This window comes from Cygnus olor, chromosome 2, assembly GCF_009769625.2.
Source record: "Cygnus olor isolate bCygOlo1 chromosome 2, bCygOlo1.pri.v2, whole genome shotgun sequence".
Taxonomy (NCBI): Eukaryota; Metazoa; Chordata; class Aves; order Anseriformes; family Anatidae; genus Cygnus; species Cygnus olor.
The window spans coordinates 75974155-76002038 of NC_049170.1; the positions used below are offsets into that span (position 1 = coordinate 75974155).

Sequence of the window (27884 nt, forward strand, 5' to 3'; positions counted from 1 at the left end):
ACCGAAATCTCTACCATTATTCTTAAATGATAAACCTGGTTTAATCCCATGCAGCAATTTTCAGCATCACACTGCTCTATGGTCTTCTAGCCAGTACATTTATTTTACTGGGCTTTTATTAGCAAATGTGCTACTCCTGACATAGAGAATGGTCTGCCACATAACCTGACCTAACTAAAGAGATAATTAAGCAATCAGTTTCCTAATCTTCCAACTGCATTATTTATATAGAAGACTCATTATCATTTCTGAATGACCTAAGACATCCTGCTGATTGCTAAGGTATTTCTAAATCCTCTGAGGAATCCTGTGTGGAGCTGGCATCTTTAGTTGCACCACCATGTGAAAATGTAGCAATATTAATGAACAGTAGTTCTTACAAGTGACAGACTATTTTTAAAGATCAAAAGGAGTGGTCAGTGTGATATTTTACAAGTAAATAAATTGATATAAATTTACTGAAGTCCCGTATCTTTCCCAACTCTGTCCTTAAGTATTTATATGCTACTTGGTTATACCAATTTAAGCCACTTCTGCAGCTCATATATTCTATTCTCATATTAATTTAGCATTTCAATTACCTCCTCTTCATTAAAAGCTTACCTAAATTTTTGTAACATGCCCTGGAACACTGCATTATTCTACCCATCCTTTCGTTTTCCTTCCTCAAAGTAGATCATTTAATGACATTTCTTTAAATTTCTGCTTTTTAAATTATAAACATTATTGGAACTTCTCTCATTTATTCTGCCTGTTTACTTCAACTCTTACACACAATTGCATTAGTCATTTTTCTCACAGTCAAAATTTGAAACATAAACACCATTTTAATCATTTAATACTAAACTAGATAATTTATAACCATGATTGCCTAGGTAGTAACAGTTGTTAATCATTATGTTCACTCCCAAATAATATTTCTTAAATATTTTTACTTCTTAAAGGTAGTAAATAGAGACTCAGAAATTTTAATTTATGTGTATTTTACATCAAATGCCATACCTCAGAAAAAGATACATGAAAGTTCTCATTAAAAAAATGTGTTTCTTACTATAGCAGGAAGAAATCTTTATTACTATTTTATGGCTCTGCATGTCTAGTATAATTTATTCCTCTATTTACGATAACATATTAGTAATTAAAAAAAAAAAAAAAAAAGCCATACTAAAACTTTTTAGAAAAGGAACTTTTTAGGAACACAAAACAATTTCTAAAGTAAATGGAAGGAAAGAGAGGTCACTTCTTTCCATGGATGTTTTTGGATAAGGGAGAGAAAAAATATTATAAATCATTTTATAATCATTTCTAGTCTATTACGTGCCCATTTTACCAAATAATCAGCTGGAATTTCCTGTACTTCAGTTTGTGCCCATTGCCTCTCGTCCTGTCACTGGGCACAACTGAAAAGAGACCAGCTCTATCCTCTCAACACCCTCCCATCATATATTTACATATATTAATGACATCTCCTCAGTATTCTCTTTTCCAGGCTAAACAGACCCAGTTCTCTCAGCCTGTCCTCATACGACAGGTTCTCCAGTCCTCTAATCATCTTAGTAGCCCTCCTCTGTACTTGCTCCAGTAGTTCTATGTCCCTCTTGTACTAGGGCGTCTAGAATCACAATGGCAATCTTCCAAGTTCTTCTATGAAGTAGGCGGGTTGTGTTTTTTTTGTTTGTTTGTTTTGTTTTGTTTTATTTTGTTTTTACCACTACAGTTTTACCCTAAAATATTTAAATCCACCAAATCCAACCTCTACTTCCAGCCTTGTTGTCTTAATAAGTTCCATTTGCTTGAGAATTTTTAAGAAAGCACAACCATCCTTCAGCCAAATATTGGCAATGAAAGACAGTATGCTTACCCCATGCTTTACATCAAGAGGAATTGTAATATGTTCATGTCTTTCCACCACTGCTTTGAGATATACAGGTAGTGAAGTTAAAAGGAAAGGCAGGATCAAAGGAATAAAATAAAAATAAAAAAATAAAAAAATAAAAAAGCAGAGACAGCACCTACCTTTTTGCCTAAATAAAAATGACCCCCCAGACATCATGGGTCTGTACTGCCTGCAAAACAATAATGCTAAATCCAGGTAGCGAAAATGTACTGAAAACACAGATCTACGACAGAAAGGTCAAAAATGGAAAGAGCCAATATGAAGGAGAAAAGTCTTCTCTTCATCTAGGAAAAGGTGAACAAAATAAATCAACAAAACTGCAACTGAGCACTGAGGTTTTCTTTAATTTTTGAATAATAGTGGAAGTATTTTGATATTTTTTTCCCCCACAGAAATTGTGTGGGCCCAGCCATTTGAGTCTTAAATTCCAGGCAGTAGCATCTGTAACTACATAGTTTTCAGAAGTACAGTATCCCAGAACATGAGGGGTTTTATTTCAGCTCACCTTTTCCATCAAGATGCTTGTTGTATGTTTGTTGTATGCTTGTTGTATGTTTTATGTTGTATGTTTCAATACGCCTTTTAGCATGCCACAACAATTATACATTAATGTCTTTCTAAGCTGTTAGTTGTGTTCAGATATGTAAGGTACCTTGCACCCACGTTTCAGCCAACTGGGTGGTTTGTGAATTGCATCTTTTCAATTAAAACAGCTTCTCTTTTCAGTCTTGAAGAGTATATAGACTCATCTATGGTTGCACATTTAAAATTGCTACAGACCGAAATATTGTCAAACTAGAGGGCAATTGTTTCCCCAAGTCCTGCTTTAACATCTTCTAATAAATAGCCGTGAAAAGATTCAGAAAATAAATAACTTAATTTGAGGAAGAACAGGAAAATTAATAATGGGTTGGAAAATGATGTTTGTTTACTCCTGAGAACAGATACTGCTCTGTTCACCAGAGACTTCAGATACATTGACTACATATTGCCTCAAAACAGAAGGCATTGGAGCATTGGAGGGTTTGATAAAACTTGCCATTACAGCCTTTTTGGTTAAGCTTATTTTTAGTTATCTTCAAAGAGAAAAACACTCATAAATATAAGGCAATGCTTCCAGGAATGCATTTTAAAAGGGTAAACATCAACTTTTAATTTCTTAGAACTCTCTCCCTCATGGGTGTTTTGTTGCAAGCCGCCGATTTTCCCTCAGTATTACCCTGGCTCATCCTTGTTTTCTGTGTGTATAGGATATTTAAAAGGTCATCTGCATCTGATTAAAAAAAAAAAAAAAAAAAGACAAAAAGTCCCATAAAGCATCAGACTTTCAAATTGCTGTTGAAACTATTAGCTATGTATACAATTGTCATTTCAAACAAGGTGTAGGTTAAACATTCCTAAAGTTCCTTCTTCTATTATGTTTGTTTTTTTTTTTCAATTCTTTGAGTGAATGAATGTACTCTGATGAAGTGGACTCTATTTCTCCTGAGCTATGGCTTTGAATGTAAATCATTGCAGTTTAATCAGTTCTTTCATTTTTGGAATATCTGACTGTGAAAAGCAGGTACAATTTTAGAATTGAAAGAGAAATTGAACTGAAAGGAACTGGAGAGTTCAGACCAAACTATTTTCCTTTGTTTTTGTTTTGTTTTGTTTTTGTTTTGTCTTTTTTTTTTTTTTTTTAATTTTTTTTTTACTCTATTTTAAAGCATGATGCTATTTTGAAGGCAATGCATAAACCCATACAACCTCTGAGTCTGGAAACAACCCAAGAGAGCTATGAGAGTCTTTGCCATGAAAGTAGCAAAACGCATCTTATTGGTGATTTTACACCTGCTGGAAGGATGTCCATAACTTTGACTATCTCCCCTCTAAATATTCCTGAAAACTGATCAACACTTTGTGCTTGCACAGAGGTGAATCATCTTTTTTTAGAAATTAGATTCGCAATGGCAGATCACTGCTATTGGGAGTATAAGGAAGAAAAACAAACAAACAAACAACAAACAAAACAAACAAAAGAAAACAAACAAACAGACCAAAAACCCAAACATTTAAAAACAATTTTCTCAGAGACTCAGAAAGGCAATGGCAGGAAACATACTCCAAAGATTAGTAGAACCATACTGACCTCTCAGCTTTGTTATCACTTGTCACTAAATTCAAACCAGAACCCTTTATTCAATGGAGTATTTACACTGTAACTGCCATCTCTACTGCACTTGGAAGATGTGTCCTGCACTCAGAAAAGAAACTCTGCCTTCTCTGTAGCTTATAGAGTGCTCTTCAAAACCATGCACTATTACAGATGAAGTCTCTCTGACAAACTGTATCACAGTTTGAGTTGCCAGGTTCTGAATCTATATTATTATTACTAATGGACCAGATCTAGTTGGACTAGAACATCTCTGAGGGTCCCTTCCAACTGAACTCTTCTATTTCATTATGGACATGTGCCTACTTTTATTCTTATTTAAAAATAAAATTTGAGTATATTTATAAATTGTTTGCACTCAAATATCAAAGAAAAAAGTGGAGAAGTTGAATAATCTTTACTCTCTCATCAAAACTACCAGGTTTTCACTAAAACCACTCACTTCCTCCCCAGTGGCTTGCATTTGCTGTCATACCCTGTAGCACAGACCATTAGATCTAGCTGTCAGCTGCTGTACAGAAAAAGAAAAAGCAATATTCAGCTACTAGTCCCTACTCATATTTGCATTAGTTTCTTAGTAAACTTGAAATGTATTTGCAGATTGGGAAGGCACAGGAAAGCAATCAGATTGACACAGAAATATTCATGAAGACATTCCCCGATGCCCCACCCAACTGTTTTGAATGTGTTATTTGTGAGACACTTGTAACAGGTTCGAATTAGAGTGATCATGTATGCTACATGATTTTACAATATTCTATCTGTTGATACATGGAAAAGGAAATTAAAAAAAAAAAAAAAAAAAAAAAAACTGTTTGAACACATATGAGCTAAGTATGTTACTGTACGGGGTGTGGGTGCCCATGGGTGCAGGTGCATGTCTGCGTTGTTGCCACAGCGTGAGGCCATGCCATGGCTGCCCTGTGCCGGCCCCAAGGGCCCCACCGCAGGTCATGGCTGGGCCCAGCAGCCAAGATGGCGGCGCCTCGCCTCAGGGAAAGCCTGGGGAAGAAAGGAGGGCACAGCGCTGCCCGGCAGCCGGCAGAAAGAAAGGAGGAAAGGGGGAGAAACAGCCCTGCTGGCACCCAGGGGAGAGAAGGGGGAGGGCAGGAGGGGCTCTAGCTGCCGCAGCAGAGATCCCCCTGGAGCAGGGATTTCCCTCCCTCAGCCACTGGGCAGGCCCCACGCTGGAGCAGGGCATGGTGTGAGGAGGAAGGGGCGGCAGAGGAGGACTCTCAGGGTCTGACCAAAAGCAGCCCATCACAGTTATCCTTTTCCACACATGATTCCTCATGAATTAAGCAGTAAGAACCAGTGACATAGGACAACAGATAGGAAATACAGTACAGTGCTTGAACTCAGAAGTTAAATATACCAGTAATTGCATGTGAAAGACATGCTTGACATAGAAACCTTTTAAATGCCTGTTAAGGGTCATTTTGGCGAGGAAAACCTAGAAAGCTCATTTAATTTTCAACAAATTAATAACTCTGTACAGCAGAATTTAATATTTCAAGGCCTGTTTCAAATGAGCAGCTTCTTCTAGTTTGCACCTCCTAGAAAAATGGCAATTCAAACTTTAAAATTTGTTTTCCTTAAGGGAACAAAAAAAAAAAAAGAAAAAAAAAGAGTAATTATAACAAAGCCTGTATTCTAACTGTCCCCCAAAATACCATTTCATTTTGTTTTCAGGAACAATTACAGCTTCCTTGCTTTCACTTCCTATTAAAGATCATTAATAGTGTCAAGCGTTCTAATAGTTATGGTCCCATAGAGGCCAAGGAGAAATAAAAACAGACTATAAAACCAGTATTTGCTTGAAAGCTGAGCAACCTCAACCCTTTAGAGAAGAACTTTTAGAGATGATATCCTATTTTATTCACTGTAACTCTCCCAGTTATCATGATTTCTAAAATGATGCAAACTAGATATATATAAAACTGTAACCATCAAAAAAAAACAAAAAAACAAAAAAGGTCCTGTATCAAGCTTAGTGCTTTTCAACCAATTGTCTGTCTGCACCATAATGTGCATTTGCCTAAGACATAGAAGTTTCTACTGAAGAAATTTTGTGTCTTACAATTCTTTTTCATGTAGTTTGCATTGCTTCCATACTTGGAGTCTTGTAGGCACAAAGAATGATTTCTGTCTCCCTGGAATGACGATTCATTTTGTTTACTGGGGCATCACTTGCTGTGTGACACAAGGTCTTCTGGCAATTAGCTACCTATGTGTAAGTGATGTGAGTCTAGAACTGGCAACTGCCACAGACTTCATTGCCAGTGAGGATGTGATGCAGATACAAACCTGGAACGACAGTGCTTACTCTCTTTTCACCATACTGGTTGGTAAAAAAAGGCATATCCCTTTGATTATAACTAGATTAGAACTGTTAAACAACAGTTTTTCCCCAGCAGCACCTACATAGACATTATGCTCTGAGCTCTTTCCCTCGTGTCCAACTCATACAGTAATAAACATAAAGGACACCCTGTCTTTCAGTTCTGCTAAACCAGATTTTCTCTGCTAAGCTAGTGTTTGAATGGAACCACTGCTTAGTCAGCCTGTTTTCAATTTTGTAGGATTTTTTTGTTTCATTTTGCTATTTTTCCGTATATCCACCCCCCACACACCTTACTTTCTTTCTCTCAGACTGAAGTTTGCTCTATCTCCTCCAATACCTCACTTGCCAGTCTGTTTAGAAGCCCACCAACGTATCCCCCATAGCAATCTCTCATATTCTTGTTATAAAATCATAGAACCATAGAATGGTTTGGGTTGGGAGCGACCCTAAAGATCATCTAATTCCACCCCCACCATGGGCAAGGACACCTTCCACTAGAAGCCTTCACAGGCTGTGTTAGGTTCTGTATATATCAACATATTTATATATTATATATAACATATATATTATATATATAACATATATATATTATGTATATATCAACATCCTAAATGTTGATGCCCCTCAGGTGTCAGTTTCACTACACTGCAGTATCTTCAATGAGACAAAGTTTTTGAAGATACAGAGCTGTGAACAACTTGCTTTTTGCATCTACTAGTCACACCAAAAATCCCAAATTAAATCTGTTACACAAAAAGATGTCCTATTTCACCTTGGCAGTAGAATTCCAGATAAAGCAGATCACACTTCATTTATGCAGTTCATTTACCTCCAGGATGCTATGTATTACATGAAGGAAAGGATGACCATCTGTACTGGGTTTACGTGTCAAGATTTTCATAGCTGGTGGTGCTGCAGGGGTGACCTCTGTGAGAAGAGACCATGGGCTGCCCCCACGTCAGACAGAGCCACTTCCAGCCAGCTCAGAAATGAACCCACTGCTGGCCATTGCTGAGCCTGTCAGGGACACTGGTGGCACATCTTAGAGAAAATATTTAAGAAAGGGTGGAAAATGCTGTACAAGAGGAGTGAGAAAAAATGAGAGAAATAACCCTGCAGACACCCATGTCAGTAAGGAAGGGGAGAGGTGTTCCAGGTGCCAGAACAGATTCTCCTGCAGCCTGTGGAGAGACCACAGTAAAGCAGGCTGTCCCCCTGAAGCCAGTGGAGAACCGTGTGGGAGCAGATCTCCACGCAGCAGCCCATGGAGGACCCCATGCCTCGGCAGATGGATATGCCCAGAGGGAGGCTGCAGCTGGTGGAGAGCCCCTGCAGGAGCAGGCTCATAGCAGGAAGTGCAGCCTGTGGAGAGTAACCCATGGTGGAGCAGGAGTTCTGGTGGGAGCTGCTGCCCATGGAGGACTCATGCTGGAGCAGTCTGTTCCTGAAGGATAGACCCCCATGGTACAGACACATACTTGAACAGTTCTTGAAGAGCTGTGGCCCATGGGAAGGACCCACACCAGAGCAGTTTGTGGAGGGATCGCATCCTAAGGGAAGGAGCCACGCTGGAGCAAGGGAAGACAGTGAGAAGGAAGGAGCAGCAGAGACAAAACGGTATAGACTGTCTACAACCCCCATTCTCCCCTCCCTTGTGTCACTCAGAGGTGAGCAGGTAGAAGAATTGGAAGCGAAATTGAGCCTGGGAAGAAGGGGGTGGTGATGGGGAAAGGCGTTTCTAGTTTTAGTTCTCACTATTTTACTCTGTTATTAATTGGCAATAAATTAAACTAATCTCCCCTAAGCTTGGCCTGTGACCAGATGGTAAGTGATCTTTCTGTCTTTACTTTGACCCATGAGTTTTTTCATCATATTTTCCTCCCTTCCCCTGATGAGGAGGAGGAATGAGAGATTGGCTTGGTGGGCACATGACAGCCAGCCCCTACACCATCCTTCTTTCTTAAAATAATAAATACTGACCTGAAGCAATGAGTGAATGTCCAGAACCAGTCAGTAAGTACTTTGCTGCTGAGACTATGGTACTGTTTCACAGGCATGGATGACTTAAGGAACTCTTCAACATTTACTGGATTACATATCCCATTCATTCAGTGAACCCCATTTCCATAACATTATTCCAGTAGAAACTTCTCAAGCTGACTTAACAAGTGCATAAATGAATACATAAATTCTATTCTGAATTTTAGACACTGGTTTTGAGAATAATGTGATATTCAACAGTTTTCAAGCTCCCTTGACAGATATATTGATGCAGGATAAGAAACCTAAGAAAAAATATATCATTCATGAACTCAGAAAGCAAGCAGATGTAAATTTGTAAATCCAGATGAATCTGGTAGCCTCAGTTTGCAGTTTGTGCTGATCCTTTCGCTGACGTGTTTGTCATCTATTATTCTCAGTTTTAAAAATCATACTTAGTACTTATTGTTGACTGAAACCTGTTCATGACATTCTCTCCTCATTGGTCACAAATAATTTATTTCTAACTTGTGCTCCTTCCTATCTCATATGACTTCCAAACACCACCTCAAAACATATTGCAGAGAAATTAACAGTTAGGTGTCATTTTATGTCATCCACCTTTCCAAATCATTTTGGCTTTGGAGAAAATCGGATAAAAGGAAACATCCAGAAACTTATTGGCTAAACAACCTTAGTTGATGGCACAGAATGCCCCTTCAGTAAGTTTGCAGATGGCACAAAACTGTGATGAGTGATTATTAAACCAGATGGGTGTGCTGCCATTCAGAGAGACCTTAATAGGCTGGAAAAATGGGCTGACAGAACCTTCATGATATTCAATAAAGGGAAATGCCAAGTCATGCACCAGGAGAGGTACATGCTGGGGACCAACCATCTGGAAAGCATTTTTCCAGAGATGGACATTGGAGCAAGGTGACCATGAGCCAGCAATGTGCCCTCATAACAAAGAAGGCCAACAGCATCCTTGGCTGCATGAGGAAGAGTGTTGCCAGCAGGTTGATTGAGGTGATCCCCCTTTGGGGAAGAGAGATATGGAGCTACTGGGGAGAGCCCAGTGAAGGGCCACAAAGATGATTAATGGCTTGGAGCATCTTTTTTATGAGGAGCCACTGAGGGGCTGTTCACCCTGGAGAAGGGAAGGCCCAGGGGGACCTTATTAATGTGTATAAATATCTGATGTGAGGAAGTGAGGATGAAGAGCCAGGATTTCAGTGGTGCTAGTGACAGGACAAGAGACAATGGGCACAAACTGAAACAAGAGAAATTCCTGTGAAATATAAGAGAAAACTTTTTTTCTGTGTGGGTGGTCAAACACTTGAACAAACCTGTGATACTCTCAGATACTCCAGAGATACTCTGGAGTCTCCATCTTTGCAGATATTTAAAACCCAACTGGACACAGCACCAAGCAAGTTGTAGCTGGCCTTGCGTTGAGCAGGGGAGTTGGGCTAGATGATCTCCAAAGCTCTTTTACAGCCTCAGCTATCCTGTGATTTTGTCATTTTCAACAAGTGGGCACTTCTCTGCAGTATTTTACAAGTTAAAAAACATGCTGATATGAAAATCTTGATTATAGAACATTACATTTCTGTGTTTAACACCAGCCAGTGTTACTAACTGGTACCCATGATTGCTGCCACTAACTTCTGCTTTCAAGCACATTACCATTCTGAATTAATTCATTACTTTATTGTACCTGTTTGAATATTACTGTGGCGTTACACTTTATATATTTTTCAATAAATTGCATGGCAAAACATAACTGTTGACTAAAAACAATTTAAAGGACACTTCCAGACAGTATACATTCAGTGTATTCCTCAGGCGTACAAGCAGTTTGGCTGACTTCTGTTGTACTTTGCTTCTTAACCACCTCATTTCTATCACATGGTTGTTAATGAATTTTACTCACTGCAATTTCTTGCAGGGAGAGCTGAAGAGGGAGAATATTTTTTTTTTTTAAAATAGGTTGCATTCTTCAAACAAAAGCACAGAAAATGGATGTATTATCTTGTATGAAACATGAAATATTCAAAGAAATAGTTGAAAAATGATGTTATAATAAGTTATAAAATATTTTTTGATATAGAAGAGAAACTGAGAAGGCTGCTGGGAGGAAAGATGTGCTAAAGAAAACAAATTTGTCAGAAATGTCTTCATTTGTTTCATTCAAATATTTCTGAATAACTTTAGCAACTTTACTTTTAGTGATTCTAAGAGTACTAACAGTGGTATATATTGCCTGGAAATCTGCTTCTTATGCATGAGAATAAAACATAGAAAATAGAGCTCCCTAGAAAGATAAGTAAACTTGACAATAATGCAGAAATCTTAATAAGAACCTACCTTGCCTACATACTGGTAATCAGATCCCGTGTATTCCTCTAAAAGGAAAAACTGGTTCCACATCCAGCCGCGTTTCTGGCGGTGAAGGGCTTTTCCATCGCTGCCTGATGCACGTCCCACAGAACTTCTGTGTCTGAGATCAGGAGTCCTTCTGAACAGCATTTCTGTGCGGCAGGGATGTAGCAGCCACATCCAGAGCAACAGAAGTAACAGGACTTGCTGTATTGGCATAGTTCTCCACTGCTGATACTCTTCAAGCTGGTCAGCAATGGAGTCTACGGTTTTGTTTTTCCTGACTTGCTTTTTATGTTTTTAGTTGGTGATGCAGCCAAGAAGTTTCCAGCAGCTCATCTCTGAACTGTACATAGTAGCCAGATCCTGAAAGCAGAGAAGAGACAATGTAAGTTGAAATACATTTACTCCCTAGTGTCCAGCATCCCTGCTACCCTGCAAATGCAAAGCATTATGACATAGAAAGCAACCTGGTTAGGAATATAAAGGCTGTCTTGCAAAGGGAGAACATTGCAAATATGTTAGGTAGCTGCTTTGAAAGCCCTTCCTAAGAAAGAACAAGTGTGCACTCAGATGATCAAGTATTTTCCCATTAAAACCTTATAATTTAGAAACTTTCAAAGATGTTATTTTATATAGGCTGGGGGATTAATACTGGTGGAACATACACATTAAATACTGCAGTCTTTACTTCAAGTGTTTTCCACCTGATTTGATTTACAAGAATTCCAGTGTTTTATTAATCTTACTATCAAGAGGACTGAAAAGCTAACAGAAAGTAGTTTCAGAAATGAGGAAATGGTAAAACACCAGTTCTCCAGAGTGTTTTAAATGGCAAAAGAGAACATCATATGCATCAGAAGAAATACAACATGACAAGAAGCAAACTTTTAAATATAAAAAGTTCTTGAGAAGAGCTTAAAATATGGAGAGATGCAAACTTAGCCTTAAAACTTGGGATGTATTTTAAAAATGAGGACCTGTTTTGCAAGTATACTGAATAATTTTAATTTTGCAAAATAGTGAAATGAATCTCATCGTGGCAAGTGATTTAGCAGAAAGAAGGCAATCTCCTAAATCATCTTTGGCTTGTCTCCACTTTTTTCTTTGCTTTGCTTAAGGTTTTTCTTCTTCTAACAGAACCATGATAGGTCATTTCATCAAGACAAATTTTGCCAGGTTCTCTTTTCTTTACTTCAACCCTAGCATTCAAAGTGTAGCAAATTTTGCTAGTGAGATCATCTGGTGATTTCTTCCTTCACTAAATCATGAAAACCTATAGTTTGTCTTCTTAATAGGATATAGTTTCTGGAAATTTTAATCAGCTTTTGATCATTTTTTTAAAATGTCCACAGAAAAAAATGTATGGATTGGGATTACAGTTCCTTGTATACTCTTCCACATGTGGCAGAAAAGTTCAAATGGTAAAGAGCATGGGTTCTCTTTTCTCCTCTTTTCTCATTTCAGTAGATCAGTAACATTGCACACAGCAGTCCCATGTGTCCTCTGGTTTTAATAGCACTATACTATAGTTGACTATCATCTTAAATAGTTTTATTTTATTTTTCCAAATAGAACAATGTAAAACTTTCAGACATTCTGTTTGGTTTTGATATTGATGTACTACATAAGATATTTCCAGTAAGTCTGTGTTGATTTAAAGAGTTTACAATAGTATGTCAGAAGTTTAGAGTGCAAAGCCTATAAAATATAGTGGTTTCTTACAGATAAAAGAATGTGTGCATGTGTACTAAACTAATAACTGAACAGATTCAGTTCATGAACCACCTTTTATCTTCAGAATTAAATTCTCTCAGGAGAACATTTTCACTTCTCCTCCAACATTTGGAAGACTAAAGAATTTATCACAGCCACAGCTTTCAAGGACTTCAGTCCCAAGACTGTCCACAGGCATTCATTTCTATTTATCTAAATAAACACCACATTGTGTATCCTTTTATTTACCCCTTCTTCCTTTCTCCTAAAAAACGATTAAATTTGCTTTATTTGTGAACTTTGAATACTACCCAAAATAATGTGTTCTAAAATAAGCCATTAATAACATATGTCAAATTATATCAGCGTGTACATACTGAAGTTGTGGTCTTCCACACCAAAAATTATTTGTCACAACTCATATTCTTTTGAATCAAAGGTATACTCAGTGAGAAAGGAAGGCTACGATTTATTCTCAGATACTTATAAAAGTTTCTTCGCAAAGACCACAGAAATTTCAAACTTGAAATTAACTTTTCAGGATTTTATTAGTTTCTGTAAAAACTGGAAAGCTATTGGTTTGTTTGAAAAGGAGATACAGTAGTTCAATAGTTTCTTTCTCTCTCTCTCTCTTTTTTTTTTTCTTTTGGTTAGTTTTTCCCCTTCTTATTGCCATCACTATATATAATCCACTATTCACACATTATTATTTGATGTAGAAGTGTTGTTAAATTCCTCTTGGGAAATAATGCTTCAATATTATGGGTTGTTATTGAATTTCCTTCTTGTTAAATTAGGTCAGCAGAATGAAAGCTCAGATGAAATTTGTTAAAGTTACAGAAGTCGCTAATGTACACGGACTTGGCAAGCATGGCTGCTTAATGGATGTACGTACCAGTAAGGTTTTTCCCTCCTTTGAGAATCCTGTTAGAGTTCAGCTTCCTGCCCTAAATGTTTGATAGTCATCTACACTAAAGCAATAACATTTACCTTTAAAAATAACGTAGCAAACAAGAAAACCCAGACTTCACTAACAGCAATGAATAGCCAAAAAATCATTAAATAAAAGCGCAGGAATAAAGGAAATGTTTGAAGGAAACCTTTTAATATATAAGTAAAGAAAACAGAAATCCCAGTTCTGTAATACTTTACACATTTGAGTTGCGTGCTATGCTGCCAGAACCGGGGCAGTCAAATTTATCATATGTTTTACAATTTCCTGAAAAACTAATTGGAAAAAAGCCTAAATATTGGTGAAATTCGTATCTTAAAAGAGGGTCTGAGAACTCAGCTGTAATGTAAGGTTTGCTGGCTTCAAATATTTTTTTTTTCTACAGAAGTGAAAGTTTTAAATAGCATTAAATATCTTTAAATGATACTATTTCTCTAGTAGTCCTCCATAAAACTCTCTCCAATTCTTCTTCCAAATTACACTTCTCCAATTTTTCCCAAAATAGAAAAGAAAGAAAGAAAAAGAAAAAGACCATAAACTTAGAGCTTGCTAAAACCTATGAAATGGGTGCCACGATTCCATATTTCTGTGTAACACCCCTTTAAATTATATTAAATATATACAGAGGAACACTGTGCCCTTTTCTACTCTTGTTTATGTGTGTTTCTGTTTTGGGTTTATTTTTATTTTTATTTTTTCGAACAATCTCCAGTATGTAAGAGATGTATCATCAGCAAAACTATAAATCATTTCACATTTAGCTTTCAGCTACTAATTTTAAAATAATTAAGCAGTTCTCATTTTTCACATGTTAATCACTTCTGTATCTCTCAGAACTTAGGCAAAAACATTTTAATGCAACTTCAACTGTCATTTTTTTTTGTGTCATTGTCAAAATTCCTGTCATTTCAGATGTAATTTTCTCAAAATTTGTAAAATACTGTATTTTGCTTGGTCAGCCATGCAAACCCCCTAATGATACTAAAACATACTTCATACCATTTGAAACTCATGAGATTTAATGGATACATAAGATGGGCCATTAGTACCCTTAACTGATGCACTATGAAGAACAGTCTTCTTATCAGTTAGACTTCTATTTACTGGTTGTTCCTAGCCATTGATCTTTTTCAGCTGAGAAATCTACATTTCTGTAGTAAATGACTTCCTCTCTTTGTTAGTCTTTCTGCATTAATGTGTAGCTGCTTTTGGAGTCAGCAGAATTACATTTAAAATAAAAACTGTAATATGGATCAAAAGCTTGTCTAATGTCTTTTAATCAAAGAAATTTTAGTGAGCTTCTCTCTCCTGTGAAGGGCAACTCCAACCATCACCAGATTTTCTGTGGGATAGCTGCCATCTTTCATTTTTGTTCCAGATTTAGCTTTGGTCAAAGCCTGGAACAATTCAGATAGTTTGCTTGAAAACACTTATGCATTTCCATTTCTGATTTCTCTATTTCTGTTTCATTTGGGAGGCATAATCTAGCCAACATCTCCAATCTTGTCTTTCAGCACTTTATTTCTACATCATACTAAAGGAAAACAATTTTGGAACGGGAGATGCTTCATGACAAATTAAATTAGGTTAAATTACATTGGAATTTTATGAGGAGAACAATCCTTATTTTTTTATAGTGGAAGATGCTGCATACTCTGTTTTTGTTTTGTTTTTGTTCTACAGAGGTGACACCAATAGAGCTGTTCCTCATGCACATTCTGAGTGAGAAACATTTTTTATTTTCTGTCCAATGCCTCAAGGCCTTTGCTTCCTCTCCAGTCACCAGTACAGAGCTACCACCACAGGCTGCATATCCTCTTTCAAAATGGCTACAGGTATCAGGCGTAAGACATATTGCTACCATTTTGGTTTCCTCTTGGTAAGATGCCTCTCTCTATTCCTGTAGAAATCTGACTCCCAGTTTAAGATGTCATAAACAAATTCAAAACTATGGCTAGGTTTTGAAATAATCTGAATTACTTAAACTAGTAGAAATGAAAGCAGAATGACAGCTAAATGCAGAAAAAGCTCAATTTCTAAATAAGCCTCAGAAGAGCCCCAAACTCAGCTAATTTAGTTTTAATTTTCTTTGCCATTTCTTTATTAACACGGGGAAGAAAGATCTAATGCTGTAGAAGCATGTACTTGAAACAGATACCTTTGCAAGAGGCTCTTTTTCAAAACACAACAAAATACTTGTCTGTAAGTGTAACTTACAAGTGTAATTTATCCCTTAAGGGAAAAAGACAACATTTTTATAAAGTTTTTTTTTTTAAGACTACTTGAAGCCAACAAATGAGCTCTTTCAAATGATCAGTTCTTAATGGATTCTAATCTCATTCATTTTATTATAGATTTATGTTCCTTGCTTTATCTATTCTGTTCCAATGAAATTGCCTGAAGCTGTTCATAATGTAATTGCCTAGTTCTGAACTAAGGAGATAATCGGTAAATTGTCAATAAGCTGCTCATTTTGTAGCCTCCAGCATAACACTTACACACTGCAGTGACCACACTTGCAGTTATTAAATTATAACATGAATTTGCAAAGTAGTCAGCTGTACCTTTGACCTTTAGAATTCAATCCTCTTTATGAAGTCCTGCAACACTTGATCCACTTAGGAATTTGAATTAGAGTATGCATGGTCTGATGCTAAACTCAGAAAAAAAAGCAGCTAACCTTTCAGGAATTATGCAATTTAATTAGTAATAGCAATCCTATTTTCCTATCTTCGAAGCTACTTCACTCAAATGAGAGTTTCTAATGTTACTTTCATAGTTCATAGAGAGAAAGACTGAAAAACAAGCAGAAGAAACAAATAAAGAGGAAATACTGAACACTATAACTTTTCCTACAAAAGTTAAGCAATATTTTAGACAAGAGAGATTTCATAGACACATAACTTATATCTTATTTTTAAGCATATATGTATAATACAAATCCTAATTGTTATTAAAACAAACAAGCAAACAAACAAAACTAGTGTGCATTATACTAATTTTGAAGTGGAAGGTTAAAAATTCAGTTTTATCTACTGGCAGGGCAGTAAATGGCCTCCAGCTGCAACCCTTCCCTGTTCTTGTTGAGGAAGACAGAAACCCTCAGTCTTAGGACACAGCGGGACATTGGGCATGCACAGAGAAAAGGCAGTAGATGTTAGTAAGTTTTCTTGCAGTACAATTTTGTCTATTAGTGAGTCTCTTCCATATTAATTACATCACTTGGATATCTGACAATAATTCTTTGCTCTCTCTATATGATGACATCATTTTTTCTCACAGGAAGACATCAAGAGTAGCACACTGCAGTAATTCACTACTTATGCATTGACGTGTAAATTTGCTTTTCTCCTTAAAATTTTGGGAGGGAAGTTTTGCATGCAGTGGTGACAAAATGTAGGTGACTTGTGGACATGCAAAAGTGAGTTAAATCTATCATTTCTGACCCCTGTCAGGCACCCATAACATTTTATTTCTACTGTTCTCCTTTCTAGATGCCTCTTTCCTATCTGACTATACAGACTGAGTGAACTTTCATATATCTTGGTAACTATTCAGTATTTTTTCAGGATGAAAAGTAGAGAGATTATTTACAATATTTATGATGACCACTGGGGAAAAAAATAAAAAATTAAAATTCAGAGTATTCCACCCAAAACTAAAGAAGGTATCTAAAATATGCAGGATATGATTTTTTTAAAAATAAATGGAAAAGTCATAATAGATTGTCTAGGAAGAAACTGAATATCCACAGTTCTGGAGAATATAATTGAGGCATTGGAGTATAATAGGTCCAAACAATCTCAGTATTGTGTATTTTTTTATCACTCATCTTCTAAAACATGAAACAAAACTCACATAGGGAAAATAGATATATGAACAGGAATACTACTTTAAATTATGAAATAATCCTTCCTCTCCACTGATCCTCATTTCAAATGTTGTGTCAAGGTTTGAGCATCACAGCTCCAATATGTAAATAGTTAGAAATCAGGCTGGCAACAGTGTTCAGAACAAAAATAAAATGTTATTTTTGAGGACAGGATAACTACATCTATTTGCCTAATATTCATAAAAAGATGGAGAAGATGGTAAGACTGTAGTTCTCAAAATCAGAAACACTGTTGAAAATAAGAAATTACTCTAAATGTCCACCACAGATAGTATAAGCAAATGATTTCAGTTACAGTATGAATGACTTAGGTTAGGCATTGAGAAAAACTTCCTATCTATTAGCAGATGTAGTCAGCAGCTGAAATGAGGTGGGACTGAAGGTTCAGAAGAGCAAGCTGAGCAGATTGCTTTCAGGAATGGGTTGCATGCAGCTGGTGTGAGCAGAGGATTTCTCATAGTCCCCTTTTTTAGCTCTGTCCTGTAGAACTCCATCCCCTATTTTTCCATGTCATTATTTCTCATTATGTCTTTTTACTGTCACCAGTGGTTACCCTATTCTCTAAAATATGAATACATATTATTCATTCCTGATCAGCTCAACCCCATCCTTTTCCATTTATCTGATTTCATCTCAAAACCAGCTGTAGATGTACTATTGTGGTTTGAAACAACTTAAATTCTCTTGCTTTCCAGACAGCGTATCATGCTTTTCCACATAACATGAACAGCCCTAGCCACACAGTTCCCTCAATTCCCTGCCATTTAGGTAAGGACTGTGCCAATCCCCTGAGTCTTCCTTCATAAGATTTTGGAGTTGCATTTATCCCATCAATTGTCTGCTATATTCTTCCAGTTTGAACGTGAATTTAGCTCTCTCCTACTTCTCCCTGACTTCATTCCATGTACTTCCTAAATGATTACCCCCATTGTGTTTAGCCCATGGCCATGCTGCCTTTTAAAACATCCATATTCCATTATTAGTCGAGTCCTTTTATAAAGGTGGTCCTCTTCTTTATCTATCTATCTATCTATCTATCCATCCATCCATCCATCCAACAAAAAACAAAAAGCAGTTGAAGGTTTTAGTATTTGATTACACTTCCTTTTCTCTTTCTTTCTTTCTTTCTTTAATAAAACATGCACCTCAATTTAAAAATTACTGTTCTGATATTTAGCATGTATGCTAGGGGAAGGGGAGAAGAGGGTGTTGGTGGAGAGGAGGGCGTAATAACATTGTAATTTGGACACAAGAGCATGCACTGAAGGGTATTTGTGCGGACCTTGTTAACACCATATTTGCTTTTTCTTATTCAGTTCAATACATATTTCATAGGCCATGATTTCTTTGGAAATGAAAAGATCAGCACATTCTGTCTGAATGTTGTTAAGAGCCAAAACTGAGAGACCACTGAATATCTAGACTTGGGAACTTAATATTCTTTCTCCCTATCCTGAAGGGTTTTCCCAAACAGGGCAAGTTGTAATGAGTAATGCTAAATGGTTACAGAAAAAGACATTTTCCTTCAGGGCAGGTGGGATTTTAAATTTCCTAGTCTTTGCTGTCCACTGCTTTCACCTGCCCGCAAACTATCAGCCGTATTAGAGAAATAGAATAAGCACAGAAGCATGCCAAATATCTAAAAACTTACCATAATCTCATCAGGAGTTTATATCTTCAGCTCAGGCTGAAACGTTACAGCTTCAGAGAGCAGAGGCAGTTCACTAAAGCATAAAGAATTGGGGCATTGAGATACCGTGCCTGCTTAGAAAACTGTGTAATTTAATAAAGTGTTCATTGATGTCTACTCAGTGGCTCCTCAAACTTGTTAGTGCCTGTGCCTGCAGCATGGACAGTCCTATTCTTCCTAATTAGATGATAGCAGGAGGATTACATTCTTTCTTAGCAGACAGGAAGAAATGGAAACAACCACTTCTCAAGGAAACTCACAGTTGAAATGTACAAAAGGAAAACACTTTAGGAAAACTAGTTCAGTCATATCATTGTTATATCTCAAATTTATTAGAATAGAAACATTAGTGTTGAAAAATGCAGCTTAGTATTCACAAATACCAGAAATGTTATTATATGGCACTACAAAATATACCTCAAATGACAAGAAGGTTTATAATTACAATGCATTTGAAAATTCATAGAAAACAAACTTCTTGGAGTTTCATCTTGTGCTCAATTCCATTATAATTATTTTAACATATTAAAAAGTGCTACTATGGCTCTTGGTATTCTTCTCAGTTTACATAATAAATTAAAAATCACTTTGTGGGATGGCTGAGGGTTTTTTTGGGGCAGGGATGATCTGAAATAATGAAAAAAAAGGAATAGTAATACCTTTTCTGATACTGATTTGCTCTGGTTGGATACAATTATAATTTAATCATCATTAGTACGCTAGAATTACAAAGCCTGCTTTATAACTAGTTTTTAAATTGTATCAAGTGTTAACCTATGAGAAACCTCTGTTAAGAATATACTATGTATATGTATATTGTATAATAAACTGTGCCTAACATCATACCATCTACAGTATGAAGATATATTTATGTATGATGTATATATGTATGATGATATATATGTATGATGTATAACATCAACAAAATGAAGTACTGTAGATCAGGTATTCATTGGTGTTGCCTATGCAATGCGAAGCTTTTGGCTGTATGATGTATGCCTGATGATACCAGCTAATTAGGAGATCACATCCTATATTTTTGCCCCAAATGGTCCTTTCTTTAAAACAGTATACAACAAGCTCAAACCAACATCTTTCCAAAATTAGTTTGGCACCATCATTAACTATAGACCTGTAATTCACATAATAAAAATACACCATTCTTTCCATATCTGAAAGAGAAAGGGATGTGTCTTGACTAATTTCAAAACCAGATATCTACTCTTAAGTAGCACATCTCTCTTACAGCATGGCATCCTACATGGGCATGATGAACCGCTGGATGACATGGGTCAATTAGAAACTTCAGCAGTGAGGAAATTTTACCTTTGGAATGCTTCTATCTACTCTAAAACTCCACCTGCATTGTAATTATACTGACACTCAGACAGCTCTTCCCAGTCACTAAATATTCCTTATGCACCTACTGACTCTGCTGTATGACCTTGGGTACCACACTTGTATCAAGACTGTTCTGAATGTCTTCTGCAGTATCTGTATAGTTCTATGCTTTATACAATCTCTGCTACCATCTCAGTCTTCAAGGTAAGTGTTTGTTAGGCCAATGTATGTTTCAATTGGACCAGCAAGCATTGTTGGAAAAGTCAGATAAAGTTGTGGATTTCAGGAATACTCTCTGAGCAAATCTGATTATATTTAAAACAACTTTACATAGTGCAGCTTTTTTGACATGTCTTTCATGGTTGCTGGTTATACAGGAATAGACATGTTAGTCTGCTGTTTTTTCTATGCACAATTGTTTGATGGTTTTGTGGTTGACCATAGAACCTGGGAAAATGATAATAAGATTGGAGTAGACCAGAGAGAGCCTAAAGAGAGTTATTGAATTTGTGGTGAAAGATGCTAGGTTTGAGCCCACTCTTCCAGTACAGATGTCATACATGTAGAACTCTGCTTGATAAAACACACACCTAAAATATTACTCTTTCAGGGAAAAAAAAAAAAAATCAATGTGCTGAAGAACACTTGTAACACCCACCTCAGCAATGTGAAGAGGAACTCTTCCCAGTAAGAACACACTTCTGCAGAAACAGATCACTGAATTCTTTTTCCTTAATGTAACGTGCTTGACACACTGTGCTGCATGTTTTTCTGGTGGAAATAGCAGCCCTATGCACTGGAATGAGCTTGCATAAACAATTGATGAAGGGCTACACCCAGCTTCTGCAGGAAACACCCCCCCCCGCCCCCTTTTTTTTCCCTCCCCAAACAGTCATTCCATCTTTGATCTTTCACTTCCAATTTTCAAAGGAAACCAACAAAGTATCTTTCAAATATATGCCTGGAACTATACTTCAAAATTCAGCTGGAAACCACAAACAATGGATTCAAATGAGTTTCTGATAATATTGAACTTCATAGTCTTTCTCCCTTCCCTTCTAACCACTGTATGTCCAACGGTTATTTACCTATCTCTTTCCTTTGAGAGATAAATATTTTTTTTTCTTAGTTTCCTCAGCATTCTTTTCAAATCAGTCTATATCATTGGTGGCAACTATATATTCATATATATGTCTCTTTTCAGAGTAGATGTAATTGATAGCTATCTAATTAAAATTAAATAGTCTTCAACTTGCGTTTAGTCTTTGAGTCCATTGTTTGTATTTCAGATCTAAAAAAAGGTCATCTATGTCTGAAAGAATGTAATCTTTTCCCAAATGCATCCAGAGAGGCTCATAAAATACATTGCTCTTTTTTCGAAAAGCTACACTTCATCTGTAAGTCCTTGTATCATTACAGTTTCAGCAAGTCCTTATGAACACTAACAGTCCTTATGGCATTCATTATTGCATCATCCAAGTAGCAGAGGAAGAATATACTCTTTCCTATTATTCAACAGAAGACAATAATAAAATATTATTATTTTATTCTAGTCTCTGTGAAGAAGAAACTCAGATGAATACAGACTAAGTGATCACCTGAGACTGCAGAGCAAGTATGTGATGGGCAGGGAGGCAAACTGCATCTTCTGAAGTTTCAAGGTACAATACCGAACGGTCTTTCATTTATCCTCTTTGGAGAGACTTCTATTATGTAGCCTGTAGTTATGCATCCTGTTTCAAGTCTGTTTGATGAGGTCATCAAGTTTATGAATTGTAATGAACATAGTATTAGCCAAGTTAAATCATTCAGCTGCTCAATGAGGTATGTGTGTGTGTAGACAAAGAAAAAATACTCTGTAATCTCTGTAAGATAAAGCACCAAGTACCTCTCTGTAAGATAAAGCTATGCTCTGAAGAGCTATAAATACACTTAAATTATTGTAGATATATAACTTAAATAATAGAGCATTGGTGTAATTGAGTGTGGCCTGATGAGCAACGAGACAGTGGAATAATAAGCAGCATGTCCATAGTCTGTAACAAGACTAACCGTGTTTTACAGAGGGTATCTATGCTATTATATGAGAGAGGATGTACAGACCAGAAAGTGTCCATGTATCACTTTCAAATATGTATAAAATAAATGTAACACTTCATGGTGGCTGTCATTAAAATTTGTCAGACTATATATGAAAAGAGGAAGGTGGTAACCTATTTAAACATGAATACCAAGGACTGATAAATAATAAGAGAATTAATCATGATGTGTCAGGAACTGATAAAGAGACATACAGGAGAGACATTGTTCTCTCTAAAGAAGCTACTCAAAACTGAAATTACTTCAATGGCTTTTGGTACACGGGAAGGATTTATCTCTCTGCTTCACTGCCCCAAGTAAAGAAACCTAAGAGTCAAATGAAATATTGACTGGAATTTTGTGGGTAAGCATGAGCAGCGCTTATCTTCAAAAGATGTGAGATCTAAGACAATTTCAGGAATCCATTTGTGATTCCTGCATGGGCAGTTATCACTGGAGAAAGGATAGCTAAACAAGGCCTATGCTGACAAACAGGACAAAATGGAGTGTGAGAGAAAGAAGACTGCAGAGAATGAGCACCCTCCATTTCCTAATCTCCTCCCAAACCTTGCTTAGCAGCAAGTAGTGAAGCAGTAACATCCTTCGTATACAACATGAAGAAGATATTCCAGACTAATGACATTTGCAAGCAGAGGTGTAAGACAGCAAGCAAGAAAATAGCTCTGACTTGCGGTACAATTTAAAAGGAATGCTCATCCCATATTTGTATGTGTGCATGTTTTCCTTCCCATGTTTTACCTTGGGAAGGAAAGATCTTCCGGTGCAAGTGAAAGTCAGCATTTCAGTGATTGGACTAAAGAAAGCCTGGCATAATACCGTGTAATTAAATTTAAGCTTGTTCTTAAAAGAGCTGTGAAGGGAAGAGAAAAAGAGACTGGGAAACTTCCCAGACCTTGGCGTTGACCTGAGATGTTTTCTGGTGGTCTGCCCATACTGCCTTGAAGTGAGAAAGACGACAGACAGATCCTTAAGAAAAGTCCACTCAATCTGAGGCCTTGAATTCAAGTTTTGAATGTATTGGCTTGGCAGTTGGCCAAGAGTGTGTTTTAAAAAAAAAAAAAAAAAGCATTGTCTTATGGCATTAAGCCTACTAGGTGTTATACGTTGTAAGATACGATCTTAAAAATTTATTAATGCAAGAAAGGAGCCCAGCATATTTTCTCTCCAAAGTATGACTTCATTAACTCCAAAATCATTCACAAATTTCATACATATGGCAGTTAATCAGATAGAGATGTTAACTCAGTTCATTCATCTCCAGGAGTTTGTTCTGATCACCAGGTCTGAGGATCTCTCTTAGTCCCTCACACTGAAATTATTCAACGCTATGTAGAGTTTTAATAGTTGATGAAACATTGAAAAAAAAAAAAAAGGTAGAGAGTGGCAGCCACCTAGTAGTCATTTCATTCAAGACAGCCTCTGAGGAAGAAAAATCAAACCCATGTAGCCAGGTAATGTATTATAGTTGCTGCTAATCTGCATTCTGGCAAAATCTCACTTCTCTTGCTTTCTACTTTCTAACACCAATTAATTTTCCTAGGAACCACACAAAATAAATAATAATAATAATAATAATAATAATAAAAAGAATAAACTGGTGTTTTCATCAATATTTTCCAAGGTGCTAACACATTTTTGAAAAGAAAAAAAAAAAAAAACTTGCAAGACCTAATTTACCATGTATCAATCACAAATAACTCCAACTGGCCGTGAATTTCAGGCTACTCTTGTTGTTCTGTTTAGGGACTTGAGAAGTGAAGCACTCTAAACTGGGAACACCTGAACAGGTTAGGTTGTTCATGATCCTTCTGAGTGAAAAGACTTCTTTTTTTTCTTCTCTTTGTTGGTCACTGGGGATGTGAAGCAATGATAGATATGAAGCAATCATACAACAGACTGCATTAAACTGTTTGATAGTAGGTAGCAGAATATAACCTTTCTTGGCTTCCATTTTTTATCTTTTTTTTTTTTTTTTTACTGAACGCATAGTAACATCTGTGCAGTAAATTCAACTTTCTTTTGCACCATTCTGTAGTTAAACGAATGAGGATTCAATGTCATTTGCAGATAATTCAAGAAATTTCATACAAATTTCTATATTAGTGATAATTCAAATACTAAATGAATTTTCTACTTTTATTGTCGGCATTTGATATATTTAAAAAATGGTAATTTGAGTGTGAGACAGGTGAGGATTACTTTGGCAACAGAATTTATCCTTCTGTTCTTACAAAACATGCTGTCTTTTTTGTCTAATCAGACATCAAAACTGGAACACTGGAATATTGTGAACTAGCAATTTGCAGGTAATATACAGGAACTAGTGTCTATCCATGTATTACTTGAAACCAGCATCTGCTGAAGAATTTTCATCCTTTTTGCTCAAAAGAAAGGAGAACAAAAATTTAAAAACCTAAACAGCATCTTGAATGGTTTTTGTTTTCTGTTAGCTTCCCTTTAAAACAGGTATTTTCCTGTCTCTTTAGTATGCAATATTTCCATTGCTATATATCCGTTGCTGAGTAAGTATCCTTGTACCTGTTTGTAGATACATAACATACATAGAAATAAAATGAACAATTAACTGTGCCCAGACCTGGATAACTTAAAACTTTATAAGCCATTCAACCATCTATCAGACAGCACTTACTATAAAACTATTACAGTCTGACGTGCTCTAGTTTTGTAACCCCAAAACATTTCATCAAATTAAAATGGCTGTGTTCTGCCATTACCAAAACCAACTTAAACAAGAGAAAGAAATCTGTGAATACTAAAATTTGTCAAAATATCTAATTGTAGCTGTACTCCTCCAGCTTTTCTTTTTTATCTTGACCTTGTTTTATTCCCAGTTCCAAAATAAGTACAGACCACTGCTTTGTATATATGAATATTTTCTTCCTTTTCCATCTTAGAAATTTTCTGCAGGCAGCACATTACGGAATTCTTCTCAGTGTTTACATCTGATTAATAATTCTGTTCAATATTCTGTTTCAAGTAAAACTACTTCTGCTTCTCTCATAAGTCCCCTCTGATCAGCTTGTTCAGCTGTGCTTCATTTGTTTTTTTTTTCCCCTGTATCACTATAGTCACAAATTCCTCTTCCATGGCAATTGGACATGAGTGTAACAACCAATAAAACTATCCTGAACAACTATCCTGCCAATAATAACCTGTCCTTCTTCATCACATCCAGGCAAATTATCTGTTCCGTAACACCAATCTCTAGACTAGAAATGAAAAGCTCTACTACATAGAATCTATGCCTGTCCACACCTTATCCAAAATGGCATCGAGTCTTACTACTGTTTTGCTCAAATGATTTTCCAGCCACACCCATATCAACCAGAAAACAAAATGCAAACACTGTATACTGTATATTGTTTTAACCATTTAGCTAGCAAACAAACAACTAAAACAGACTGCAAGACAACTTAGGATGCTGCACTACAATTGCAAGATAACTTTGTCATGGTCAAAGGAAAATGGAGTCATATGACATAGGTTTATCTAACTCTTTCTTTTGTGAAACAATGAATAGTTTTAGCTAAAAAATATATATTTTACAAATAGAGTTAGAAAATATAGTTAGAAAAGCAATACTTTTTTTTTTTCCTGACATTCTAATGTAGGATTACATTTAGCCCAGGGAAAATCGTTGATTTAAATCAATATACCTGATCTACCATGAATTCTGTGGTTTTACATGTGAAGAAATTGTTTTATTATCCATGCAGTAGTTATAAAATTTTCTAATTACCTCCCTCCTTTGTTTTATTTTATTGCATTTTATTTTTGGTATTTTGAAGCTAAGATGAATAAATGACAGTTTGGAAATAGTCATTGGAAATCAAATAGTACATTAAATTAAATACATAAATTATTGCAATTCTTTGTCAATTTTTATCTAGTCTCTAGCTTTTGTTTCTGTTTAGAGTTAGAGACTGCTTCATCAGAATGTGCGCAGCTATTTATTTAACATCAAGTTTATTTTAAACTGTCTTTTTTTCAAATGATACAAATTATCAATAATTAATGATGTATTGATTTTAGAAGCTTACTGACCACAAAGCATTTTTTTTCTACAAAAAGCTTTAAAGTGTTACAGGGGATGATTCCTACCTTGCTGTATTATAGGAGTTTGGAGTCCAGGAGTTGGACTTGATGATCCTTATGGGTCCCTTCCAACTCGGGATATTCTATGATTCTATATTTAACGTTTCAGTGCGATTTCTTAACGTGTGGTAACGTCTTAGGTAATATGTACACATTTTTTCTCTACAGAACATTCTTCAGTAAGCTTACCAAAGGTCTATAACAGCTAGTGAAGAGAAATCTCTCATGTAAAGAACCCAAATAGATAACCATGCAGAGACTGCAGAAAAATAATTCTCTAATTCCAAGAGTCAACCATGTACTCAAACAAAGTGGCTTCTCTGTGATAAACAGACTTCCACCTCATTCTTTCCTCCTAAGTGAATACTAATTATGTAAACATCATCTAGTTCCCTGAGTAAACTGCCTTGAACAAAGATGAATTCTTAGGACATCAGGAATTTGGCTACTTAAAGGCAGACTTCTTCAAGTCTGTCAAAGAAGGAATCAGTTCCTTAATTTTAGCAAATAATGTAACTGAAATACACATCTCTTTATGTGGTAAATATTTATATGAGATAAGTAGCATATGTGTGACAATATATAATATGTTGCAAAATTCCACAGCTAAGACATTTTACATAAAATTTATTTACTCCATATTTAGAATGAAAAACAGGAACCAGACCTGTCCATTTACCAACATTTTTACCATCATTCAGAACACTTGCAGAGAGGGAAGCACTGTAGAAGTACACAGAACTGCTTGTCACCGACAGTCCTTTACATACTTGAGTTGCAAGGTCATCAGAAAAATCTGACTCTCAGGTCTTCTACTAACACTATCAACTAAATGCTGGCTAAGAAAAAAAAATCTACGAAGAAACACATACAAAAGTACACATACAGATACAACATACCCAGATACCTTCTGGAAAAAATATTCTGGGAGGTGTTGATATAAGAAATGCTGACTTTCTGTGACCAAAATCACTGCTGAGGAAGCAAATCCATTTCCTTCTAAGGCATACTATGACTTAACTAGTCGCTAAAGTTTTGTCCAATCTGCCTGATATATTTACAGAACAGCACCCAGCTTCTCACTTCTGGAAGGCTTATGGCAGGCTGAATCTTTGTCATACTGCTCCAAGCATTATTTTTTATACCTGCCAAGAACAATGCATGGACCCAATGCTAGCATCAACATGGAGAAGCAATGCTGAATTTAAAGCTGTCTATTTGTAGCTTGCTTTATGGTAAAAGAAGCAATTGCAAAAAGCTTAGGACTTCAGATGAATGTAGGAGAAGAATGTTCATCAAGGTCCAAAAAACCCCCAGTT

At 36.2% G+C, this 27884-nt stretch overlaps 1 protein-coding gene across 2 annotated transcripts in view; it reads right to left on the bottom strand.

Annotated features, from left to right (window-relative positions):
• The window catches only part of CDH10 (cadherin 10), a 96536-nt gene that overhangs the window by 45536 nt on the left and 23116 nt on the right, over positions 1 to 27884 (bottom strand). For both annotated transcript variants that reach the window (XM_040548166.1, XM_040548167.1), the window contains exon 2: positions 10747 to 11124. In XM_040548166.1, coding sequence (XP_040404100.1) covers positions 10747 to 10977 — 231 coding nt within the window. In that variant the 5' untranslated portion in view covers positions 10978 to 11124. The remainder of the gene's footprint in view (positions 1 to 10746; positions 11125 to 27884) is intronic.